At 48.1% G+C, this 23834-nt stretch overlaps 10 protein-coding genes and 2 non-coding genes across 12 annotated transcripts, besides 2 other annotated features; 5 read left to right on the top strand and 7 right to left on the bottom strand.

The window, feature by feature from the left end:
* Positions 1–125: 125 nt before the first annotated feature.
* HEM25 (Hem25p) lies at positions 126–1094 on the bottom strand (the record flags this gene model as incomplete). The annotated part of the gene is made up of 1 exon (XM_076687518.1): positions 126–1094. One exon carries the CDS (start codon positions 1092–1094, stop codon positions 126–128), a length of 969 nt encoding a protein of 322 aa, XP_076538256.1.
* Positions 1095–1562: 468 nt separating this feature from the next.
* Positions 1563–2231, bottom strand: LYS5 (holo-[acyl-carrier-protein] synthase; the record flags this gene model as incomplete). Its single annotated transcript, XM_076687517.1, has 1 exon — positions 1563–2231. The coding sequence occupies one exon, from the start codon at positions 2229–2231 to the stop codon at positions 1563–1565; it is 669 nt and encodes a 222-aa protein (XP_076538255.1).
* Positions 2232–2886: 655 nt separating this feature from the next.
* On the top strand, positions 2887–3906 carry PEX14 (peroxisomal membrane protein Pex14p; the record flags this gene model as incomplete). The annotated part of the gene is made up of 1 exon (XM_076687516.1): positions 2887–3906. One exon carries the CDS (start codon positions 2887–2889, stop codon positions 3904–3906), a length of 1020 nt encoding a protein of 339 aa, XP_076538254.1.
* A 680-nt stretch (positions 3907–4586) lies between these two features.
* TRVA0_061S00452 (uncharacterized protein) lies at positions 4587–4985 on the bottom strand (the record flags this gene model as incomplete). Its single annotated transcript, XM_076687515.1, has 2 exons — positions 4587–4840; positions 4895–4985. 2 exons carry the CDS (start codon positions 4983–4985, stop codon positions 4587–4589), a joined length of 345 nt encoding a protein of 114 aa, XP_076538253.1.
* Positions 4986–6049: 1064 nt separating this feature from the next.
* Positions 6050–7006, top strand: GLE2 (WD40 repeat domain-containing protein; the record flags this gene model as incomplete). Its single annotated transcript, XM_076687514.1, has 1 exon — positions 6050–7006. The coding sequence occupies one exon, from the start codon at positions 6050–6052 to the stop codon at positions 7004–7006; it is 957 nt and encodes a 318-aa protein (XP_076538252.1).
* Positions 7007–7786: 780 nt separating this feature from the next.
* TRVA0_061S00408 (uncharacterized protein) lies at positions 7787–8254 on the bottom strand (the record flags this gene model as incomplete). Its single annotated transcript, XM_076687513.1, has 1 exon — positions 7787–8254. One exon carries the CDS (start codon positions 8252–8254, stop codon positions 7787–7789), a length of 468 nt encoding a protein of 155 aa, XP_076538251.1.
* A 2636-nt stretch (positions 8255–10890) lies between these two features.
* On the top strand, positions 10891–13581 carry TRVA0_061S00386 (uncharacterized protein; the record flags this gene model as incomplete). The annotated part of the gene is made up of 1 exon (XM_076687512.1): positions 10891–13581. One exon carries the CDS (start codon positions 10891–10893, stop codon positions 13579–13581), a length of 2691 nt encoding a protein of 896 aa, XP_076538250.1.
* Positions 13582–14854: 1273 nt separating this feature from the next.
* TRVA0_061S00375 lies at positions 14855–14973 on the bottom strand. Its single transcript, XR_013062103.1, has one exon. It is a non-coding gene; the product is annotated as a ribosomal RNA (ribosomal RNA).
* Positions 14974–14975: 2 nt separating this feature from the next.
* On the bottom strand, positions 14976–15070 carry tRNA-Lys(CTT). Its single transcript has 2 exons — positions 15033–15070; positions 14976–15012 (listed from the first exon to the last, which is right to left on the bottom strand). It is a non-coding gene; the product is annotated as a tRNA-Lys (tRNA).
* Positions 15071–15886: 816 nt separating this feature from the next.
* Positions 15887–17117: a mobile genetic element.
* Positions 15887–17117, top strand: an mRNA.
* An 832-nt stretch (positions 17118–17949) lies between these two features.
* TRVA0_061S00320 (uncharacterized protein) lies at positions 17950–18600 on the top strand (the record flags this gene model as incomplete). The annotated part of the gene is made up of 2 exons (XM_076687511.1): positions 17950–18189; positions 18250–18600. 2 exons carry the CDS (start codon positions 17950–17952, stop codon positions 18598–18600), a joined length of 591 nt encoding a protein of 196 aa, XP_076538249.1.
* Positions 18601–18870: 270 nt separating this feature from the next.
* On the top strand, positions 18871–20007 carry SUA5 (threonylcarbamoyladenylate synthase; the record flags this gene model as incomplete). Its single annotated transcript, XM_076687510.1, has 1 exon — positions 18871–20007. One exon carries the CDS (start codon positions 18871–18873, stop codon positions 20005–20007), a length of 1137 nt encoding a protein of 378 aa, XP_076538248.1.
* A 624-nt stretch (positions 20008–20631) lies between these two features.
* Positions 20632–23427, bottom strand: PMR1 (Ca(2+)/Mn(2+)-transporting P-type ATPase PMR1; the record flags this gene model as incomplete). Its single annotated transcript, XM_076687509.1, has 1 exon — positions 20632–23427. One exon carries the CDS (start codon positions 23425–23427, stop codon positions 20632–20634), a length of 2796 nt encoding a protein of 931 aa, XP_076538247.1.
* Between the last annotated feature and the right edge of the window lie 407 nt (positions 23428–23834).

The raw sequence follows: 23834 nt of genomic DNA, 5'->3' as shown, positions 1-23834 counted from the left end.
AATAGAGTCTCAACTGGAAATTTGTTACGCGATATTAAAAACGTCATGTTCTTAGATTGGCAAGCTAAGCAAGATATGAGCAAGTTAATATTAATAAGTTAAACAGAATATATACAAGATAAGGATTAAATACGGCGGACCAATTCCTCATAGATGCACCATGCAATACCAGCGCTCATGGCCTTTCGAGCCAGTCGCAACGAGAGACCATCAAACAACTCTTTAACGCCCCCCTCGCCCACAATCAATTTGGCACTGGTCCAGAAAGACGAATACTTCTGCGGATCAATCTGCACCCTTGTCTTGATTGTATCAAACGGCCCAGTTAATGTAGTAGCCATTGTCGCCGAAATCATAGCCGAGCTAGAATTGACGAGTGCCGCCGTCGACGACTCCATCTGTTTCTTCGGACTAACCATCTTGCACATTAATTCTTTGTTCTTCTCATAGAACAAAACATACAGCCCCGCGTATGGGGCATCTCTGCCAAAAGTGACTGCGAAGCCGGAAAAGAAGCCCTTGAGTCCGTACGACCTAAAAATATCCCGTCCGGCCTCCATAATACTTCGATATTGGAACATTGTCGACTCATAACGAACCTTAATGACGGTTATTGGCATAGTCATGAACCCGACAATGCCCCTGACAATTGCGCCGCTCAGCAAGTTGGCCTGCATCGACAGCTTGGGCAGGTCGGAGCTGGCCCTGGCGTCTCTTCCATGCGAAGCGGCGGTGATCTTTGCGATTTGCGTCCTCGTAGCCGTCAGAGTAGTAAAGTACAGCGCACTCCCGACTGAGGTTCGTAACGCCGATGGCACTGTTCCTCTCCAGAGCGCAGCAACGTTGGTCAGCTCTTTGAGAGAAGAGCTCAGAGTAGATGATTTAGACTGCTGGACTCGGGTTTTGAGCAGATCCAGAGGCTGCAAAAGAACCGCGGAGGTCATGCCGCTAATAAATCCAGCCGACAGATGCGTCTTGGTCTTTATCGCAGCCTTACCAATAGCATCCGGTGTGGGCAGGTCTGGTGCCTTAGCCCCGGAAGTCGCCGAAACGGGCGAAGCCTTGGGCTCCGTACTAGCAACGGCCAAAGTCATGATATAACTGTCGAGTATGGATAAAATATCTCTCCCCGCGCGCTTTTATGGCTTTATATGCGTGGGTTTTATGCAAGCGTTCGGAAGCTTTTTTTATCACAAAGAGGGCCCGAGTAGAAAATGATGGGGTAAAAGTTCCAAAATCTTTCGCATCCGTTTCCCAAGTCCGTGGTTGGAGGCTCGGGGATAACCACTAGACCAGTTGATTCAGGTGTATTTATGTCCAAGACACTGTTGGATTTTCTGGTCAATGTCAATTGTATGTTCAATCCAGCTCTTTTAATTGCTTTCCTGTTAGTATTGCGCTTTGATATGTGGCTTGTTGAGAGATATCGATATGCATACAGCCGCATGCATACGCTGATCGCCGCACAACAACGAGTAAGTCACTGAAGCACCAATTAAATGACTGTCAAATCGTTGAATACTAATTAATTGGTTAAATCGCTGAATTAAACCAATTAATAATTAACGAATAATGTCGGACAATTGCAGTTTGGTTAAGGTAACCGCTTCACGTGGTAATTCTGATTGGGTAACAACAGCCAGGGTGAGTTTTTCACTTTGAAGCTCGAATAATTGCCCATGGTAGGAGTGGTTGCGTTTTGAATTGGTAGCAGAAATCTCCGGGTAATTTACCTGGATAAAAACATGTTTGTACTCGTCAGTTAGAAACCCACAGCCAATGTACTTCAAAATAGCCTCCTTGGCGGACCAAAACCACCCAAACGACTGGTCGTCCTTTATTTGACTTCTCTCAGAATTGCTAAAAACAAGATCTAATGCCCCGTGGAGTAAATTATTGCTTTCAGCGAGATCAATCCCGAGATCCTGGCCGTCGTACCTTACTCCAACTGCAGTGATTCCATTTTGGTGGGAAGCGCTGAACCGGACGTTTTCAAACTTTTCAACAATTGGCTTCCCGTGTTGGTTGCGAGTTACTTTAATTGCCTTCCAAGCTGGGGTAATTTCTTTAAAAATAAATTGTTTCAACAGTCCCGACGCTGCTTCTTCGTAGCGATCTATGGCGACTCTTTTCCTCCTCAGCTTTTCCCCGTCTAGTTCCGCAAAGTCAACAACTTTTTCAAAATCAAATTCATTCCATCCTCGTGTATCTATCCAGTATATTTTCGTCATCCTATAATAACTACGTTACATTACCCATACACTCTACCGTTTTACGTATATATTTGATCTCAGATTCGATAGTACCGTACCAGTAGCAGGGGGTCATGTTAATGATGTCTCATTCGAATCTCCCAATTTAACCGCCTGCGCACGCGCAAAAACATCACCAAAAAATCGCGGAGCTCGAAAACACGTCTGAGTACTAATGGGGGGACCAGTCCCCCCAAACCCCCCTGTGGCTCCGCTGCGCGGAGATTTTGGGCTGTTGCGGGAGTTTTGTTACAGGTTGGGAGTTTGTTACGGATGTAACTAAAAAGTTGTAACCAATATGACGGGGGTTTGGGGGCAGAGCCCCCAACTACGGGAGCTCGAGGGCTGGCCCTCGAATACGCTCCATTTCTAATGTATTCTTGCCGAGATACAAAGCCTGGGATTGTCGAGAGAATAAATTTCATCAATTTTTTTCTCTTTATTGAGAAGAACGCATTGAAAAATGAGTATGTCGCATTTAGGCGATGAACCGTCGTTGCAGCCGTTCTATTGGGAGGGACCCCCGAACCTCGGTTAGAACTCCCCGACACTTACCTACCCCACCTCCACATTTGACGACATCAAAGAGGATATAATAAAAGGATACTTTCCTTTTGATCCTGAACCACCAAAGATGAGAGAGGATATGATACAATCTGCGGTCAGCTTCCTGACTGATCCGCAGGTTGCTGACACGTCACTGGCCAAACGAGTCGAGTTCCTTGAATCAAAGCAGCTGACTAAGGAAGAGATTGAAGAAGCCCTTAAACGGGCCAAGGAGGCCCCTGCCAGTGCTAGGATGGTCGCCCCGGCTAGCTCTGTGCCTGGCGCAAGTCCCATAGCCCATACTGCATTCCAGCCGCCTCCACCGCTGCCACAAAGAGACTGGAGAGACTATTTCGTCATGGCTACCGTCACTGCCGGGGTCGGGTACGGACTGTACCAGGTCGCTAAGCGGTACGTTCTGCCCATGATAATGCCACCGACTCCGTCTTCGCTCGAGGCAGACAAAGAGGCTTTGTCGGCTGAGTTTGACCGCGTCCAGACGCTGCTGGAACAGCTCGAATCAGATACCAAGGAGATGAAGGAGGCTGAACTGGAGCGCGAAGCAAAGTTCAGCGTCATGATGGAGGACGTAGAGAAGGCCGTGGAGTCTGTTAAGGTCCAGACTACCCAGCGGGATAGTGATATGAAGCTTATTAAGAGCCAGGTAGAGTCTATCAAAGACTCACTGCCCCGGGCAATTGAAAAGCATCGAAACCAGCAGGACGCTGCATTGGTCGAGCTTCAGGATGAACTCAAGAGCCTCAAGCAGCTGCTTAGTAACAGAATGAAGCTTGGTGGGGGCGGTCCTCCTAGCGCATCGTCCGTCCCGTCAACAATCCCAGGACTCACTCCACCCCCAACTTCGTCTTCTTCCACTAATTCTTCTACTGTTTTGGCTCCTGCTGCTACTGGCAACTCGTTTATCCCTGCACCAGGAAGTGCCCAGTCTTCTCTGCCTCCTTCGGGCTCTTCAACTCCATCAGCTACCACCCCAGCGGCTACCCCCAGCGCCGCTGCCTCCAGTGCCCGAACAGGTATCCCAGCCTGGCAATTGGCTGCTGCTGCTGCTGCTAACAAGTCTAATGCTTCCGAGGAGAAGTCTGCTTAGACCATTGTTCTTTAGTTAACTTGTGCATATACAATTCCTCATACGTTCTCTCTGCGAACTCACTCTACCACCCAACTACGGGAGCTCGAAAACACTACTCGAGTACTAATGGGGGGACCAGTCCCCCCAAACCCCCCTGTGGCTCCGCTGCGCGGAGATTATGGGCTGCTGCGGGGCGTTTTGTTACGCATTGTTGCGGGAGTTGTTACAGGGTGATGGGGGGTTTGGGGGCAGAGCCCCCAACTACGGGAGCTCGAGGGCTGGCCCTCGAATACACTTCGCTACGCAAGTATTAATGGGGGGACCAGTCCCCCCAAACCCCCCTGTGGCTCCGCTGCGCGGAGATTTTGGGGCGTTTCGTTACGCATTGTTGCGGGAGTTTTGTTACAGGTTGGGAGTTTGTAACAGTTGTAACGAAAAAGTTGTAACCAATAAGACGGGGGGTTTGGGGGCAGAGCCCCCAACTACGGGAACTCGAGGGCTGGTCCTCGAATACGCACCATTTCGAATGTATTCTTGGGGGGACTAGTCCCCCAAACTCCCCCTGGGGCTTCGCTTCGCGAGGAGGGAGTCAATTGCATGCAAACCATTGGATCTACCCAATTACCTGATAGTATAATAATCTCAACAAAAACCATGCTAAATGCGTCCCAAAAAAACTATAAATAACAAATGCAGATTTACCAAACAGAGGACCCAAACGTGGTAAGCCCAAGTCCGTTTGATTTTACAGGGGCTCGGGGCTCCCATAGCCGCGAAGTATGATTTATCGAGCTCACAGTCGAAGGAGAGCCATGCATTGACGGGGTAGCTATAGGTGACGGGGTTCGATAGGATGCAGGAGATGGAGGGAATAATGGCGTCGACACATGCCTTCTAGGTTCTAAATGAAGCATTCCATGCCGTGCCAGGTCATTCATAGCCTTATCGATCTCTGGAGAGAGTAACCTTGGTTAGTGCATACCAAAAAAGGATATTTCAACCATACCTTCTAATTGCGAATTAAATGGTACCGAAACCGGCATAGGGGTCTGGATGTATCTGTCTACCATTTCGCGACCTGTCATACCAGTTGGCATGTCGTTTAAGTGTTTGGTCTATATATGTATGTGCCCTCTCCTCGTCTAAAAATATACACAAACTTCCCAATTAGGCAACTCCCCACTACACGCAATACCTGTTAACTATCCATCAGCACCAGTTATTAACGTGATTAATACGATTCACTACTGTAGATGTTGAGCTTAGTGTATTGCTACTCAGTCAAGTTGGTTTATTCGCTCCTGTAGAGCTGTCTGGTGGTTACTTGTTAAGCATGTATACGCGCTTTCGTGTCGTGCGGCTTAAAAACATGTCTCAGCCGCACGAATCTTGGTCAATATAATAACAACCAAACCCTTTCTATTTAATTATTTTTACTAAAACAGATTATCGAAGGCATAAACTCAACTCTATAGGTACTGTAACGACTATCAAATGAACTGTACGCAGTACCTGTAGCACCAACACTAACGTCACAATCCAACTGCTAGTTGAATAATTATCTTTTCAAATCAATCTAAATGCCAATTCTATTTCAATATACCTGGTACAATGTAAACACCAGGTGTACCTATTGTTACACTCCTCTTTAGGTGTTATTCGAGGGCCAGCCCTCGAGCTCCCGTAGTTGGGGGCTCTGCCCCCAAACCCCCCGTCTTATTGGTTACAACTTTTTCGTTACATCTGTTACAAACTCCCAACCTGTAACAAAACTCCCGCAACAATGCGTAACGAAACGCCCCAAAATCTCCGCGCAGCGGAGCCACAGGGGGGTTTGGGGGGACTGGTCCCCCCATTAGTACCGGTGTAGTGTTTTCGAGGGCCTGCCCTCGACTTCCCGTAGCTCCGCTTCGCGGAGCCCCAGGGGGGTTTGGGGGGACTGGTCCCCCATCGGTAGTTAAAGTGAGAGGTTAGGAAGACTGATGGGGGCGCGCGCGCCGATGCCCTACCCAACCACATCACGAAAAGATTTGACAGAAACGCGTTTTGCAAAGAAGCAATGGCAGGACTGTTTGGCTCGTCGAGCACGACGACTTCGACAGATATCAATGTTAGCAATGACCGAGTCGTAAATAACCCTCCAGATGACTCGATCAGCGACATGTCCTTCTCTCCACAGGCCGAACTCCTGGCAGTAGGCTCGTGGGATAAGAAAGTTCGCATCTACGAGGTCTCTCCAAGCGGCGAAACCCAGGGAAGGGCCATGTATGACCACCAGAGCTACGTCCTGACCACCCAGTGGACCCAGGACGGCTCTAAAGTCATTTCCGGCGGATGCGATAACGCCGTGCGGGTCTACGATCTGCAAAGCGGACAGTCCATCCAGGCCGGTCAGCATGACCAGCCAGTCTCCAGCGTGCGAGCAGTTACTGTGGCCGGAGGCCAGCAGGTAATTGCCTCTAGTTCGTGGGACAAGACATTAAAATACTGGGACATGAGGGCTCCTACGGCGATCTCTACAGTTCAGCTGCCGGAGCGGGCCTACACTATGGACTCTTCTAAGAACCTGTTAGTTGTGGGCACAGCGGAGCGCCACATTTGTATTTTTGACCTGTCGAGCAACCCAGGAGCCATTTTCAAGTCGGCCCAGAGCCCCCTCAAGTGGCAGACTCGCGTGGTGTCCTGTTACCCCACGGGCAATGGATTCGCCGTGGGGTCCATTGAGGGGCGGTGTGCCATCCAATACGTAGACGCAGAGGAGCAGAAGAAGCTGGGCTTCTCGTTCAAGTGCCACCGGGAGGCTGTAGCGACCAAGAACGAGTCGATCATTTACCCGGTCAACAGCATAAACTTCCACCCGGAGTACGGTACGTTCAGTACCGCTGGGTCGGACGGTATCTTCAACTTCTGGGATAAGGAGGCCAAGTGCCGGCTCAAGGGGTCCAAGTCCGTGGGCGGCACCATCTCCACAACTGCATTCAACCGGAACGGGTCCATCTTTGCCTACGCTGTCTCGTACGACTGGAGCAAGGGACACCAGTTCAACACGCAGAACTATCCAAACAAAATCATGCTCCATCCAGTCCAGGACGAGGAAATCAAGTCTCGAAAGAAATAACCCTGTATTTATTATATTAATTCGACCTCCTATACACTATATCCTTCCCAATGGATATCCAAAGGTAATATTAGCGGTTTCGATTGACTTGGGGGCCAGCCCCCAAACCCCCGTTGGCTCCGCTTCGCGGAGATCTTATAGCCCCCAGGGGGGGTATATAGTCAATTCATACTCGAAAAGGAACCATGATATCATGAGTATGGCTGCCGTATGCATGTTTCATTATGCAGGGCCAGGCATAAAAGCTGCACATCGCCAGGTATGGAAAGTAATAATGCCGACACCAACGGTACCATAAAAGATTCAAATTTGTAACAATTGTGATAATGTGGAGAAATTCAAATGTCGGTTTGGCCGGTAGTTGATGGCGGGGGAGTCTCGAAGTCTCTCTTGTCTCGAGTCTTTATTTAAACAAACACAGGTCTCGATGTCCTCGACCCAGTGGGATGGTAAACGTTGAATTTTTCAAAAATTGCCCTGGACCTGGGCCCTGATTGAAATTTCATTATGTGTGACCCTGGCAATTGTCGAATCACCAACCATCCCCCTCACTAATAGCATCTAGGTACTGTCGACCGCAGGGATCAACACAAATATTAATTACCAACATTCAATAGGGTAGTGAAAAGCGCAAATATTAATTACCCACATTCAATAGGGTAGTGAAAAGCGCAAATATAGCAATTGCTACAAAAAAAAGACTAACATTTCTACATCGTACGTACTCATAAGCTTCGTCGTCACAAAAATAAAATAAACTAAACTAACGGGGCAAAGCATTTAATGATTCAAATGCTGGGCCAGTCGTTGGTGGTATGCTCTGATGCGAGCAGCCTCGGCATCAGGCGGGGCCAAACTGCTGCTATGCCTTCGCCCCGGTGACATGAGCGGGACGGTACCGGGGGTGTTAGAACAAGACGACTGGTAGTTCACGTCGTCTAATGCAAATTTGGGCGGCGAGCCGCCAATAATGGGAGAAGTCTTGCTGTTAGGCGACGGGCTCTTGTTATGAGTCTGAACTTGTGATGCAGTCGTCGTCGAAGGAATGTCCTCCGGATACGGGTGTTCCGAGCCTACCGAAGCATAGTGCGACGTTTTTCCCGCCTGTGATAGAGCATAGTCTCCAGAATCAAAGTACTTGCGATCCTTGAGCTTACGGTTCAGCAAATCGCTGCGCGATGGCAGCTTTCCGTACATCTTCAGCAAGCGCTGCTCCTCCGGTGATAGAGCCTGATTGGATAGTGACATCCCTTTTGATCTTTCTTATCTTTTCGTGCTTTAGGCTTTCTTAATTCTCTCTGTTGTCGTTTTTCTCGCCAGTTGGCAATCTTTTTCTGGTCGGTCGTATCTTCAAAGTTTCTTGTAATAGATAACGACACTCAAAAGTAAAATTGCTTACTCAACTTTCTTTCAAAAAAAGAGCTGACTAAGAAAGTGCAATTTCCCAAAAAGGTGATGGCGATTAATGTGCTGCTTCCTTCACAGCGGTCTTCGTAGATTCCTCGTACGTGATAACTCGTACTCTTCTTCAGTTCTTAAAAAATATGCCAAAAAATTGACGTTTCACTCGATATCTTCTGACTACTTCAAAGGGGAGGGGGAGGGGAGTCCACTTTATACTTTCTAACCTGAGCCCTCTCTCTCTCGAGAGTCGTACTATGTCTTTCCTTTTCCAATACGTTTAACAAACCTAAATCCGGCAGGTGGCGCTGGGGGGGCATGTTTCGTTTCTGCGTTCTGAGCTGTACGCAGGCGAATGCGGGCAGCCGTGCCACATAATACACTACTGAGCCTCCAGACAAAGGCACCATCCATTCGGCAGCGCTTAGCCGTGTCCGCGTGAGCCATTTTACCTGTCCCTCCCCTCTCTTTCGCTAGGGCCCTCACTCAGATATTAGACAGTGCGTCCTTAGTAACGGGTGCAACATGCTCGGGCTGTATGCTTGGGCAGGGGCATGTGTTGCTGTGGATGTAAGAGAGAGGCGAAGCCGGGTAACCCTCGGAGCGTGCCGGAGATTACGCAAGCTTCGGCGTAATCCCGATCCCAGAGCCCCCATCCCCCCCTGAAAGTCCGTCGGTCACATGGCCAAATGTGTGTAAAATTGCTACCCGCCCGCGCGCTACCGCGTTACGGCTGTAGTCGACGAACGGGCTGCATGTACCGGTAGTGGATGTGTGTTGAACGCCTGAGCAATCAGTCCGGTGATTAAACGGTTATATTATTTTACTTTCTATGGCATATGATATCATATGCCATAGCTTGCAGGTTTTTGAGATGATATGTACATAACTGCTGATCCCTTTGAAATGGAATGGGGCGGTTGTGGGGCTTCATACTTTAGTGAGCTATAACACCTGTACAGTATTTTGCTTTTCTCTGGTTGTAGATCTGCTGTATCTAATTTTCATACTCACTTCTCCTCTCAACGCTATACGCCTTCTCCTCCTGGTGTCGCGTATCGTTGCGACCTGTCTTGATTCTCGACAATTTCATTTGAGCCGCATGATATGCGGCTGTTTGGCTAAAAAGCTCTCACGGCTTCACAAATACTAAGTTTTCAGCATTCCAGTACCATGAACCAAAGTGCAACCAAAGTGGGACTGTGGAGAGGGTATAAGGTTTTCGTCTATACAATTCGTAAGCTGGCTGGGGCGTAAGCTGCTGGGGCAAGGGAAGCTCTAGGGCCGAATCTACGGTGCACTTTCGGAGTGTAACTTACATGGTACAGTAGTACATAGCGTCTCGAACCCTATTTCATTACAGGGGTGTGTGTGTGGCTTACGTGGTTGTTCTATTGCATTACAGCCGCGTGTCGACTGTAATGCAGTATATATGGAATGGTGTGAGTGTCAAAACCGCCTTAATCGCCCCACTTTTTTTTGATACCGACGACCACCAATTCTAATAGCTCCACATTCGTGACCTATATAAAAAGTTTCTATAGTCACGTTATCATATTCGGTTTCTAGCCGAAACTTCCATAGCCGATCTTATGACGCCCCGGTAATTAAAGGCTATTCCGATATCTTCGTTATCTGCGTTATCTGCTTTAAGGCGGTGTAGGCTAGTCGGCGGGGAGGCTTGGCTTCCTAAGAAAGGTTTCGTTTTGAGAGGTCCGTAACTGCAATTTTCTACTTTGTTTCTATCTGTTACGATTGGTATGCCGCAGTTTTTATGTGCGGCTTCTTATAATGCTTCAGCCGCACGGGAGAAGCTTTAAATGATCCACTCCAAGGTTGTAGCAAGGCAATAATTGTTATCATTGTTGCGTGACATGTCCCGCATGACGGGGGTTTGGGGGCAGAGCCCCCAACTACGGGAGCTCGAGGGCTGGCCCTCGAATAACACCTAAAGAGGAGTGTAACAATAGGTACACCTGGTATCGCATTAGTACTACTGTAGTACTGGAGCATTTGCATGTTGAAGACTGTCTACTTGTCACTTGCATCTAGAAGAGTATGCTCTCCCCTGTAACGGTTAAATTACGGCTTTCAAGGGGCATATAATCATCCAATACACCAATGGCCTTCCGAGATTGGGGAAGATATCTTTCTGAATCAGTTAAGTCTACCGGTAACCTCTTTGATCTTGAGGAAGAAATATCAATGGCTCTTGTCTTCCTCTGGTTGTGTACATATCTCTCTCTTTTGTCAGAGACTGGTGGGGCGCAAAAAATTTGGCTGATGCTTGAATATTACTTTAAATCTTCATGCTAACTCGGCAAGCAATGATAAAGATTAAAATAAGTACCAAAGGGTTGATAACGGTATCGGTACCGGTAATTGTCGGCATTTCTCAGCCGTGCCCGAACTTAACGCGTAAAGTGATTTTGCGAGACACGAAGAATTAGAAGCCGGCGCGTTCCTTTTACCCCATTAGATCCATGACTGCTGAGAAGAGGCCCTATATTTCGTCTTCGGGGGCCAGAGAGGCAAAGCATAGGAATGTTACGACAAAAAAGAGCGATGGGGATGCTTTGCTAACGTCCGGTAACAAAGGATCCAGTCCAGTTGGTCCAGAGATCGGTAGGGCAAGCACTCCAATAGCATCATTCAAGTCGCTCCGCCAGGAAATTAAGTCGCTGTTGAAACATTATAGTAAGAGCCTGCCTGTACTGAAGTCGGTCATGGATGGCGGTATAGCTATGACCAACGGAAACGAATTGGCCAATGACGACAGTCCAGCCAAGTCTCCAGTAACTGCACAATGGGCCGTAAAGAAATTCGTCGGAACTCTGAAGACTTATGCAGTCATTCGCAATCATGATGATGATTGGAAAACAAGTTTTCAAACAGTATTCCACTGCCAGAATGGCTGTATGGCTTATACTGGCCAATACAAACTGCTGACAAACTGCTTGAAATGTGGTACTGAAAAATCTACATTGCACTATTATTACTATTTCTCCATCCGGGAAACTATCAGGGCAATATTTGACGACAAAGATAGTGCCGGAAAGTTCAGAAGTGAGTGCGAAAAACTCTATGGATCCAAACGAATCGCCGAGCCGGGGACATATACCGACTGCTGGAGTGGTAAACGGTTTGATGCGTTGAAAAATACACCAATTACAGCTGCTCATTCAATTAAAAAGCTCGACCATAATGGCAACTATTTCGACCCCGATTCTATTGAAATATCAGTGACGATGATGGCAGATAGTATCAATCCATGGAGTAACAGGCAAGCGGAGTTATTCACCATTGTCTTGATTAACAATAACCTCCCCTATGAGCAGCGTTTCCTTGACGAGAATGTTTTGATTCCCATGGCATTTCCTAAGCCTACTTCAAGTGATTCTAGCGATATAATGATGGACCAAACCTTTCTCACTCCCCTTATCGATGACTTTGCGGAAATGAGTCGTGGGTTCAAAGTATTTGACGCCAAATCTCGCAAAAAAGTTACTATCAAAGTGCATTTGACTCAAGTTTCCGCGGATATGCCAGCCTGCGATTTCGTCATGAATATGACTGGGGAGTCAGGAACGAAACCGTGTAGGGCGTGTTATGCCACGAATGATGGCTCCAGTAGAGGTGCAGGGACGCTCTTTGCAGAGAAAATCCATTTACGAACTCTCCGTCAACATGAATCGGAAGCAAGGCGAAGCGATGATCTGCGGAAGGATAACAGTCCCGAATTGGCCAACCATATTAGAGAAACTGGAGTCGAAGGATGTGCCGAAATATTTAGGCTTTCTTCAATTGCAATGCCCTGGTCATTTGTTCCTGATTTGATGCATTTGCTATATGCCAACCTTGGGAGGCAAATGTTCGAGATCTTGCGCAATGCCCTTACGCTAGAGGAGCAACTAAAGCTGGACGGTGTGCTGGAAATGCTTAATAACAACCTCCCTATTTCAGTGGGTGGAACTGACCTTCCATTGGAATTTTTCACTAAGGGCAAGACCTGGAACGCCAATGCATTCATATGGAAAATTATGTGCAAGCTCGCTCCTTACTTTTTATCCCATATCTCTCGTGATCCAGGCACTATTACGATAGAGATAATAAGCCTATTCAAGGAATTTTTCCTCCTGGTTGATAAGCTATCAGACATGGAGATGACTACAATCGAATTGGATCAAATGGACCAGTTTCTTGCTAAATTCAGGGGTGTCTTCCAGAAAATGGCGCTCAATCTCAATGACCCAGAAACGTACAATATATTCATGCTGCCGATGCATTCCCTCCGCCATCTAAAAGATTATATTGAGCAGAACGGCTGTTTGAGATACTACTGGTGCTTTCCCTTGGAAAGGGCCTGCAATGCTGTGAAGTCTAAAGGTATCCCTTGTCGATATCCGTTGAGCGGAATCCAGAACAAACTGACGTTAAGGTACATGGACCAATTAGTACCATTTGAAGCCACTACGAGCTCTAGTGGCCGGAGCGAAAAGTATATCCATCCAGAATCTCAGTTTGGAACCATGCTGTCTAATATCAGTCAGCCGCTCGGTTCGCTGATTGAAAAGCCGCTGGTAAAGAATACTTTGTCGTATATTAACAGGACAATAGTACCGATCAAGGCTTATGGTATATACACGATTGATGGCAAGGAAAAAAGGAACATGATTAGACTTCTGAATCCCCCTACATCCAGCGATATCCGTGTATACTCACGAATCAAGCTTCCTTCTGGTGAGATTATTGGTTCAGCCTGCTCTCATGAAAACAATGATTGCTCCGCTGCTGTTGTAAGAGACAATAACGGCGATTTATTTTATGGCAGGTGTGATTACTTACTAGAAGTTCAGGCGCGCCTCAGAACTCAGAACGATAAAGGAGAGAAGCTCACATTCAAGAAGTACGCTACCGAACAGCCACTACTTTTTGGCATTTTCTCAATATTTCAGGACCCATCCGATAGCCCAATCGTTGAAAATGGCTGTTATTCGGAAGAACGGATGAATCCAGACCGTATAATTGTGCCCACTAGTTCCATTTGTGGCCGTGTTTACAAGCTGCCATTACCAGGCCGTGTCCACAAGGGACTTAGCGATAGCATGTTTTATCCGCTGGTATCGGAAGCTGCTCGAACTAAGAAGCTCGCTAAATATAGTTGGGATGTCTAAGCGCTGTATATATATTTTTCTTTAATCCATCTGTATCTATTTCCTAGTCGATTGAATGCCATCCGATGCTGATAGTGTCAGAGATACTTATAATAATAAATCTTGATTATAGTCCAAGTTAACGCTAAGGAAGACTGTGTCTTAACATTTGGCTTCAACAGCCGGCTCGATATAAACATTAAAATATAATCAATGGCAGAACATTCAGAGATACTTCCCGAGGGGACATTGTCAACGTTGTGCACCATAATGCACCACTCACAAGAGGCATTTGACACGAGTTCATCTCAGACTATTTTACGGGATGTCTGATCTCACACCTGTCTGTCACTTACTTGTAATTACTTATAATTATTAATTCTAGTGCAAAGAGATATCGATGGTAATGAAGGAATTGTTATCATTTCACTTGTTGTATTACAACATGCTTCGCCTACGTCAAGTTCACTTTGTTTAGTGCCAGAGAATAACGGACCAGGAAATGCCTCACGTAAGTCAAGGACAGAGCGTACAACGATGACCGAGTTTATCAGTAGGACTATGGATCAGGCTAGTAATGATAGACTGCAACAGGTTCACAGAAGAAAACGGTAAAAGGAAAAGAGAATGACTGGGGGATGACGTCTTTTTTATGGGAGCAACTCAATTGACTGGAAATGATTGGATAGGATCATTCCGGGAAGTTCTATCTCCGAGTAACCTACCATTGGTTTATGTCGTGGTACATATCTCCGGGACCCGGTCCGTTTCATCACTGCATGCTGAAACATGTGAAGTCGATGTACACTGTTCCTTTGACTTCCAACATGAGAGGGAGATTGTGTATGTTAGGTGTCAAATATCAATTATAAAGCATATCTGATCCTTATTTATACGAAGGTACAAGGTTAGACACCGAAGTGTCTACATTAAAGACGGTAAAGAAGGAAAGGGGTAAAGACAGATCGTGCTATTTATACACGAATCGGACTTCCGAGTAGCGCGCGCTCCAAGGAGTCTACCTTTAAGGCTGCGTCCACAGGACTTTCACATTCCTTGGCGCATACGCCTAGGCATTTGCTGGTGCGTTATTCTCTGGCACCCAACAGTGTATACATGCATGCATGCATAAATATAATTATAATACTATATGTATATATATAGCTATGCGGCTGAAGCCGCACGAGCCGCACAAAACGTGCGGATCATGTATGCGCGCGCGTGCACATGCATGCATGCATGTAATTGTCTCAGATTTTATGCATGCATGCACGCGCGCGTACGCTCAAAAAAGCTACAACACTCGCTGTTCCCGCGTTGTCTCCAACCGCGGTACTTGGACGAGCTCTCAGGTGCTTAACTGCTGCCGATCGAACGAGAGACGGTGTTGCCACCTAGATATGGTCGTAGCTGAAAGCCCAACGGGGGGCTCGAACCCCCAACCTTGTGATGACTTTTATCTCCGAAGAGCTTTAAGAGTCACACGCTCTACCGATTGAGCTAGCCAGGCTTGCTGATGATTTTTTCTCTGAGACCATATCACTGCGAATTTGGTTATTACGTAAGCAATTAGTCATCACTGCTAATTGCCAACCAAGCTTTCCATAAGTAAAATATTAGATAAAACAATGCGGTAGGAAATGGTTGAACTAACTGCTGGTTAAATCGAAGAAGAATTGACCGAGTTATTAGCATTTAAAATGATAATCTGTTGTGTCATAAGTATTTTTTTTTTTTGTCTTCCTTAGCGTTAGCTCAGACTATAATCAAGATATATTATTATTATATAAGTATTTTTTTTTTTTTTTTTTTTTTAGCCTCGTCGGGCACCGTGGCGCAAGCGCCCTGTACGACGAGTGCGGCGGTTCTGACGGAGAACGAACAAGCTACGTTGACGCATCAAGCGTTCCGCATGTAAGGCATGGAAAGAGCCTTTACCTCCGATGACAGAGGCCGGCACTACCGCGAGATTAACGGCAACACGCCGTACCTCCGCCCAAGTGCTAACCCGCTGTGGTCAACTTTGAAGTCTGCCCCTCGGCATATCCTGAGCAAGATTGTGCAGCTGCGCATGGGTAAAGGGTGCTTTGGAGCCTACTTTTGCAATTTCAAGATTTCGACTCGACAGTGGGAATGCCAGTGCGACAATTCCACTCTCGAAACGATCGACCATATCCTCACCCAGTGTGAGAGATGGGAATGAATGAATGAATGAATGAATCGTCTGTATTTCGAGCCCGTTGCGACTGTGTCACCAAGTTAGGCTTATATAGTACATAGTACGAGCACTCTGTATGATGCCATTAGACGGACAGGTGCGAAGGTGGTGGGGTATATCGACGACATTACGGTCTATGTCTCTGGGTCTAGCCGGAACAGCAACGCAAAGCGACTTCGTCGGATCCTCCAGGCGTGCCACGACTGGGCGGAGAAGAACTACACTGCTTTTGACCATGGGGACAAACTGGGATTCCTCCACGTTGACCGCAATCTCATGCCGTTCGTCCCAGGGCAGGCGAAGAAGAAGAAGAAGAAGAAGAAGAGAGTCAAGGAAAACCGCTGGCGCTTCCCGACAATCACGACCACAAGAAACCCGAGGACACTATTAAGCTACCTGGGATTCATTTGGACAGACGGTTGACGTTCATACCGCATGTCCACGCAGTGGTTCAAAAGAACAAGACGGCTATGAACATCTTTGGGCGCCTCGGCGGAGTTTACCGGGGTGTGACCGGAGATTCCATGGCACGATTGCACACAGCATGTGTAAGGTCGCTTACTATAGCAGGAAGTTCAAAGGCCCCGAGCTCAATTACAATTTCCACGACAAAGAAGTGGTTGCTATCGTCTCGGCGATCCGCTTCTGGCGCAAGTATTTGCGCAGCGTGCCCTCGTTCACCGTGCAAACCGACCACAAAAATCTCACCTACTTCAACACGAAGCGCAAACTTTCGCGTAGACAGTTCAGCTGGTCCAAGTTTTTGAGCGAATATAACTTCACGATGGAGTACCTCGACGGTCCCGAAAATGCGCTTGCCGACTTCTTGTCACGACAGGTTGGCTTAGATCTGACGCACCCCTCACGTTTCAACACGGTTATTCCTGTGCGCCTGGTAACGTCCCAAGACGCTGTTGACTTTCGTTCGCTCTTCCAGCAACCCAATGCTAGGTCTTCACTTTACCAATGCTTCAAGAACGGCACACCGCTGCCTAGGCGTTACAAGCTCCTCCAGCCCCACTTGTCTCTCGATAACGGGATCCTCTATTACAAGGACAAACCAGTCGTTGGGCCAGACGCTGAACTCCATCGCATGCTCCTGCATCGATACCACGATCATCCCACCTGGGGAGGTCATGGCAGTGCTCTTCGTATCATCAAACGCCTGAAAATGGATGTCTATTGGCCAGGAATGACCTCCATCGTAGAGGAGTACGTCCGCGAATGCCCTCGCTGCCAAGTCTCGAAGCCTCTTCGCCCGGCCCCACTTAAGTCGTCATCCATTCCCTCGTGCCCGCTTGAGTCCATCTCCGTAGATCTAATGAAGGGCCTCCCGTAAACCCCTCGGCCCTGACGGCCGTTTTGGTAACAATCGATCGGCTGACTCGATATTCTATCTTCATACACATCGGCAACTTTTCGGTTCTCTTCCAACATGTTTTCTTTCGGCTAGGACTTTTACTGGAAAGGGATTACCGGTAATAGTGTGATAGGGATCTCACTCAATAGCCTATCACCCCAAACCGACGGTCAGACAGAGTGCGGAAATTAACCAACGCCTACCCCCAATTCAAGTAACACGCCCAGATGACAGAGGATTCGAAAAATAGTGGAAAAGGTACAGGGGATACAAAATTTTCAAAAACTATCCCATTGAAAAGTCCGGTCCAAATGTGCAAAATTAATGATGTTCGATATTGTCGTACAGATCAACATTGACGGAAATCTGGAGGCTCTGGAGACAGCGCGGGACAGAAGTGTGAAGCACGAAATAATTAGAACTTCTAAGGCATTCTCATCCCCTAGAAGTGTACACATGCAAGGAGGAAATTGAGTATTCTCGCAAATGCGGGACCTTTGGATTAAAAAATGTGTGAACCAAAACTAACTGGTCTTTCTTGTTCTTGAATGTTTACTTCTACCGTGGTACCGCCAAACACCTGCCAATCCATAGTGTCTAATTATAACTACTCCGATTAAAATTGTCGACAAAATAATATTCGCAAATTGAATAATTCTACTTATTAATTATAATTCGCAATCGTTCCGGATAGCAGCATATTTCGCGGTTCACATGAGTCTTTTTCGTCAATCGGAGGGTACCGGCGGGAACATTTTCACGACTTTAAACCACTCCACACAGTTCCAACAAGAAATCAAATCACACGAAAATGGGCTCCGCTGCTTCGAAACAAGCGAAGAAGCTTCCTACCCAAGCCTCGCAGGCGACACGAATTATCACAAAGACCAAAGGTCCTAGCACGACACAGCCAGAGCAGCAGCTAACCCGCCGTCCTGGTGCAAAAGATGACTCCATCGTCAAAGACGGCCATGACCCCGACTTCCTAGAGCGCCTCCAGCAAATGGGAACGGTACAATACAAAGATTTGGAAACCAAATACAGCAGAACGGTAAGCCGTTATATCATCATTACTACTTTACAGAAATTTTAAACTAACCATATATGGTAGAATGAGATGCTGGACATTGCCAGAGCAAGACAGCGGAACGAGGAGACAGCCCAAGATAAGCATGACCGAACGCAGCCAAAGAGCCGGACTCACCCTGCTACAATCACATCAATTCTGCAATCGAAAGTGGAGGGGGACTCCGACGCCCAGATCATTCAGGATTTCAATTTGACCCCAGATTTTCTGGCAAGATTGGGCGCCCGGTTCTCCATTCCACCGCACGAACTATCTAACGACATTGCTACCAACGAGCTCAGATCGCTCAACCAACCCCAGCATCCCGGCAAGAAGCCGAATCCGGAGGTCCAGCGGCCCAAGAAGAAGTTTGACGACTACGTCGTGGAGATTTAGCCAAATCTCTTCACTCGTATTGATTCCCCGATATTGAATGATTAATTCCGGATCGGAGATGCTTATTAAGCAGGCGCCGGTAACCCCGAATGACTGAAAAATTAAATCTTTCGAAGACAGATAAGATTGACAAATTTGTTGTATATACACGACTGGATTAGCATCCGACGACTTCCTGTATAATATTAAATTATTTTTTTCACGACGCCGCCATCCAGAGTCCTTCCAGTGTTGCGGTGGTTATCCTCTCGCGTAATATACCGATCAATCATGACTACGAGACATATCAAGGTCGATAAAGGATCGATCTCCTTTGACGCCAACAATAAGCCAGTGTTCGCAGACAACAATACGGAGGCTTCTCTGAAAGAAGCGGCTGAGGTTCTGCGAAGTTCTGGCGGAGTTGTGGCATTTCCTACCGAAACTGTATACGGACTGGGCGGCAATGCGTTGGATACTGCGTCCGTTCATGCCATTTACAAGGCGAAAAACCGTCCTGCTGACAACCCATTGATCTTGCATATTTCCAGCCTTGATCAGCTGAAGCGGAATATCCCTGGGGTGGAGGTTCCAGAGGTATATAAGCCGCTTATTGAAAAGTTCTGGCCCGGACCCCTGACGATTCTGCTGCCTGTTCCAAGGGAAAACAACCCAATCAGCCCTGCCTGTACTGTAGGACAGTCTACTTTTGCAGTGAGAATGCCGGCTCATCCTGTTGGGCGGGCTCTGATTGCCCTGAGCGACGTTCCGCTCGCGGCTCCCTCGGCCAATGCATCTACCCGACCGAGCACCACGACTGCCCAGCATGTTATTTCCGATCTCAATGGCAAAATTCCAATGGTACTGGATGGTGGAGCATGCGAGGTTGGCGTTGAGAGTACAGTAGTTGATGGGCTGTGCAGTCCGCCAATGTTGCTACGGCCGGGTGGAGTAAGTGTAGAGCAGATTAGACAGGTCGGCGGGGAGCCTTGGAAGGATGTTATCATTGGTAAGGCTACTGCTGGTGCGCATGAAAAGGTGCGAACTCCGGGCATGAAGTATAAGCATTATTCTCCTCGAGCGAATGTTTTGCTTATTGAGAGCAAGAGTCAAAATGCTTCGGATGCAGCTCAAAAGGCGTTTGACTATATTAAAACGCAAAAGGTGAACAAAATTGGTGTGCTGATGACGAGGAATCTGGGTCACGACTTTGTTGAAAGTTTGCAAAATGCAGTCGGAACTAAAGTGGTGGCTAAAGATTTGGGCAAGCAGGGAAGTGACATTTCACGCAATCTGTTTGGGTTCCTTAGAGATATGGACTCCGAGGGAGTTGAGTTGATAATTGTCGAGGGTATTGATGAGTCTGATGAGGGTCTTGCGGTTATGAATAGACTCCGCAAAGCATCTTCGTCTGTTTTGTCACTGTAGTGTGCAACTACTTTTTAACGCTTTTAATGAACAACTATAGATCGCTAATAATTTCTCTTCTTCTACTATAGACTATGCGAATAATGAACAACTTTTGAGTACTGTAATTAGTACACCTTATCCAATTCTTTACACATTTGCCCTTGCTCTCGAAATTTCTGCATCTCTGTTCATCATCTGGAACTCTTTAGACATCACAGCTCAAATCTCCGCCTAGCGGAGCCCCAGGGGGGTTTGGGGGGACTGGTCCTCCCCCCCTCCCCCAAGTATACATTGGTGTGTATTCGAGGGCCAGCCCTCGAGCTCCCGTAGCTGGGGGCCAGCCCCCAGATCCCCGTATCTTGGTTACAGCGTAACAAACTCCCAACCAGTAACAAAACTTCCCTAAAGGATCCAGAAAGGGGATAACGTTCATGAGTTAATTGGTAGCTACTGTAAAATATAATGGTCCATCAAATAAATATTGGTGTAGATTTGGTAGCATGTACCGGTAATGAAAAATATTGATTAAGGTAACATAACATATAATTGTTCATGAGATAAATATTCTATAACTTCAAATGCCGTCGAGTAGCCGGTTAGATTATTGTTCCTTCGCTTGTAGTATTCCGCTAGCAGTATTAATTAAACTGCCGTCGAGTAGCCACTTAGATAGTCGTTCCTTCGCTTATAATATTTTCGCATCTCGTCAACAAGCCAACAGGACGAAGTTAGTATCACCAGCTTGATGAGATCCCACAAAGAAATCGCCTCTGTCTGGAAGATGGACTGGAAGAATGGAACATAAATGACCGCCAACTGACCCAGAATCGACAGTCCCACGGCCGCGTTGAACATCTTGTTGGTAAAGAACCCAATGTCAAGGATGGACTTGTTCGCCGACCGGCATGACAAAGCGTCAAACAGATCAAAGAACACAAAGCAGGTGAAGGTCATGGTCGTGTCTCGCTTCGTCACCACGCCATCCGCCATCTCGCTAATATACACAAACATAGTGCCAATGACGATAACCAGCCCCGACTGGAAGACCCGCTGGAGCACCGCCTTAGTCAGAATATTGTCATTTCGCGATCGCGGCGGCTTCGACATAACAGATGGGTCGACCGGCTCGACACCAAGAGACTGGGCAGGCGGCCCGTCCATAAGGATGTTGATCCACAGAATTTGCATCGCATTGAGCGGGTTTGGCAGGCCAAACAGGTTCGCCAGAGCAACCAGCGACAAAGCAGCAACAGAGGTCGACAGCTGGAACATGAGGAAGGACTGGATATTAGAGAAAATAGCCTTACCCTCGCGGATAGCATTGAGGATAGTATTGAAGTCGTCATCCACCAAAACCATGTCGGCCGCTTCCTTCGCCACGTCGGTACCTCCTTCGCCCATACTGATACCAATATCGGCCAGCTTCAGGGCTGGAGCGTCATTTACACCATCTCCGGTCATCGCAACCACGTCTCCTCGGGCCTGGAGGGCCCGCACAATGCTCAGCTTGTTCTCTGGCGAAGTTCGCGCGAAAACACTTACGTAGTTCATAGCATCAGCCAACTGTTCAGTCGTCATTCGTTCCAGCGTGTCTCCGTTCATGACGCTCTTCTCTCCGGCGCTCAAAGGCATACCAATCTGTCGCGCAATGGAAAGAGCCGTAGCCTCACTGTCGCCGGTAATCATGACTACTTTAACACCGCCCTGCATGAGCCGTCTAATAGAGTTCTCAACGCCCGGTCGTGGTGGATCGTACATGCCAATAAGACCGCTGAACACCAAGTCATGTGGCTCATGGCTGGTTTCCTGGTTGTTTCCGTACGCAAAGGCCAGGATTCGCCACCCTTCGTGCGACATGGCATTGGCTACGTTCTCAATAACGTGAAGGTGCCCCGGGTCGAGCGGCACAGCCTTACCGTCATTGTTAAGGTACCATTTACACAGGGGGAAGATTCGCTCGTAGGCGCCCTTGACGTAGACAGTCGACTTTTCCTTCTCTCCGCTGTGGTTGTGGTAACTTACGGCCATCCACTTCCGCACAGAGGAGAAGGGAGTCTCGTGAACGCGGACTTTCGTGGATCGAATGTCGTGGAGCTTGAACTTGGATTGAACATCCATGAGGGCGATATCGGTCGGGTTACCCATGAATTTTCCCGTTTCAGAGGAAATTCGCGTATTGTTGCAGAAATTGGCAATTTGGAGGGTCAAGGTGGCCGCATTATTAGGGCTGTCAATCGTCTCGTGGGCGTGGCGGTGGCTCATATCAATGGAGGACCACGGATGCTTACCGCTATCGCCCATGTCTACAGTCCAGATAGAAGTCACGGTCATGCGGTTTCGGGTTAGAGTGCCCGTCTTGTCGCTGCAAATGACATTGACCGACCCCAGGGTCTCTACGCTCGGCAGACGCCGCATAATTGCCTTGGACTTGGCCATCCGGAGCACTCCCAGAGCCAGAGTCACAGTTACAATAATGGGGAGACCCTCTGGAATAGCTGCTACAGCCAGGGAGACTGCAATGGTGAACATATCAAGCCACGCACGCCCCTGGATAACGCCAATGATGCAAATAACGCCAATGACTCCAAAACTCATAAATGACAGCTCCTTGCCCAGCTTGTCCATAGACAACTGGAGCGGAGTCTTTGGCTTGGCGATATCTGCCATCATTTCAAACACGGCGCCAAACTCAGTCTGGGAACCCGTGCCTACTACGATACCGGCCCCGTGTCCGGAGCACACCAGGGTGCCCATATAGGCGATATTGGCCCTCTCAGCCACCGCTACCGCCCCAAATGGGTTCTCGCTCTTGACTACGTCGGTCGTTTTAAGCACTGGGTTCGTTTCACCCGTCAGATTCGACTCGTCGATTTCAAGGTGAACAGCCTTGGTGAGCCGCACGTCAGCCGGAATCCGGTCCCCCATCGTGAACGTAACGAGATCACCTGGAACCAGCGTAGAAGCAAGCACGGTAGAGTGGCTAGTGCCCCGGGTAAGGTGGGCTGAAGGCGGAACCAGCTGGTTAAGCGCCTCCAGCGACTTCTCCGACCGATACTCCTGCACGAACCCGACTGTGACAACAATTACAATAGCCAGAGTAATCGATAGTGCGTCGTCTGTGTTTCCCATAATAAACGAGACCACTGCGGACCCAATTAAGAGCAGGATCAGCGGATCCTCGTAGAACTGCGAGATAAACCGCTTAATCAAAGACTCCTGCTCCTCTCCGCGCATTTCATTAGGCCCATGGACGCTCCGCCGGTAGGCCACGTCCTGGGGGCTCTCAATACCCAAAGTAACCGACGTGTGGAGCCGGGCTGCAGTGTCCTCGACCGAGACGCCGCAGTAGGACGCCGAAGGGGTCGAGTTCGAGCCGCCTGGCGTAGGCGCCCTCCCGGCGACCGACAGCGACACGTCGTCGTCTTTCTTGTAACTCATCCCTCTCTCTCTGATCAACCAAAAGTATGGGAACAGCCAAGTATGAGGGAAGATATTTCAAATCAGGGGAATGATTAGTGAGTGGAGTGTGGGAATGTTCCCGGCGGCCTCGAAAATTTCGTGTTACGTGGAACCTCCAGCCTCTTCTTCGATGGGCGGAAAAACTCAATGTCACCGACGGACTCCGAGTTCGACTCCAGCGGACTGCTATCTGTTTATTCGTGACATTAGGAGCGCCATTGCGGTTATACAGTTCTAGTGCCCTTGGTTTGTATGTCGGTATCCGCTATTGGCGTCTACATTAACACGTGGGGAGACGCCGCATGAGCCGCATGAGCCGCATGACTGCCATATTCGAGGGCCAGCCCTCGAGCTCCCGTAGTTGGGGGCTCTGCCCCCAAACCCCC

The sequence above is a fragment of the Trichomonascus vanleenenianus genome (assembly GCF_965637985.1).
Source record: "Trichomonascus vanleenenianus strain CLIB 3782 genome assembly, contig: TRVA0_061S, whole genome shotgun sequence".
Lineage (NCBI taxonomy): Eukaryota > Fungi > Ascomycota > Dipodascomycetes > Dipodascales > Trichomonascaceae > Blastobotrys > Blastobotrys vanleenenianus.
This window is presented reverse-complemented; position numbering and strand designations above follow the sequence as displayed.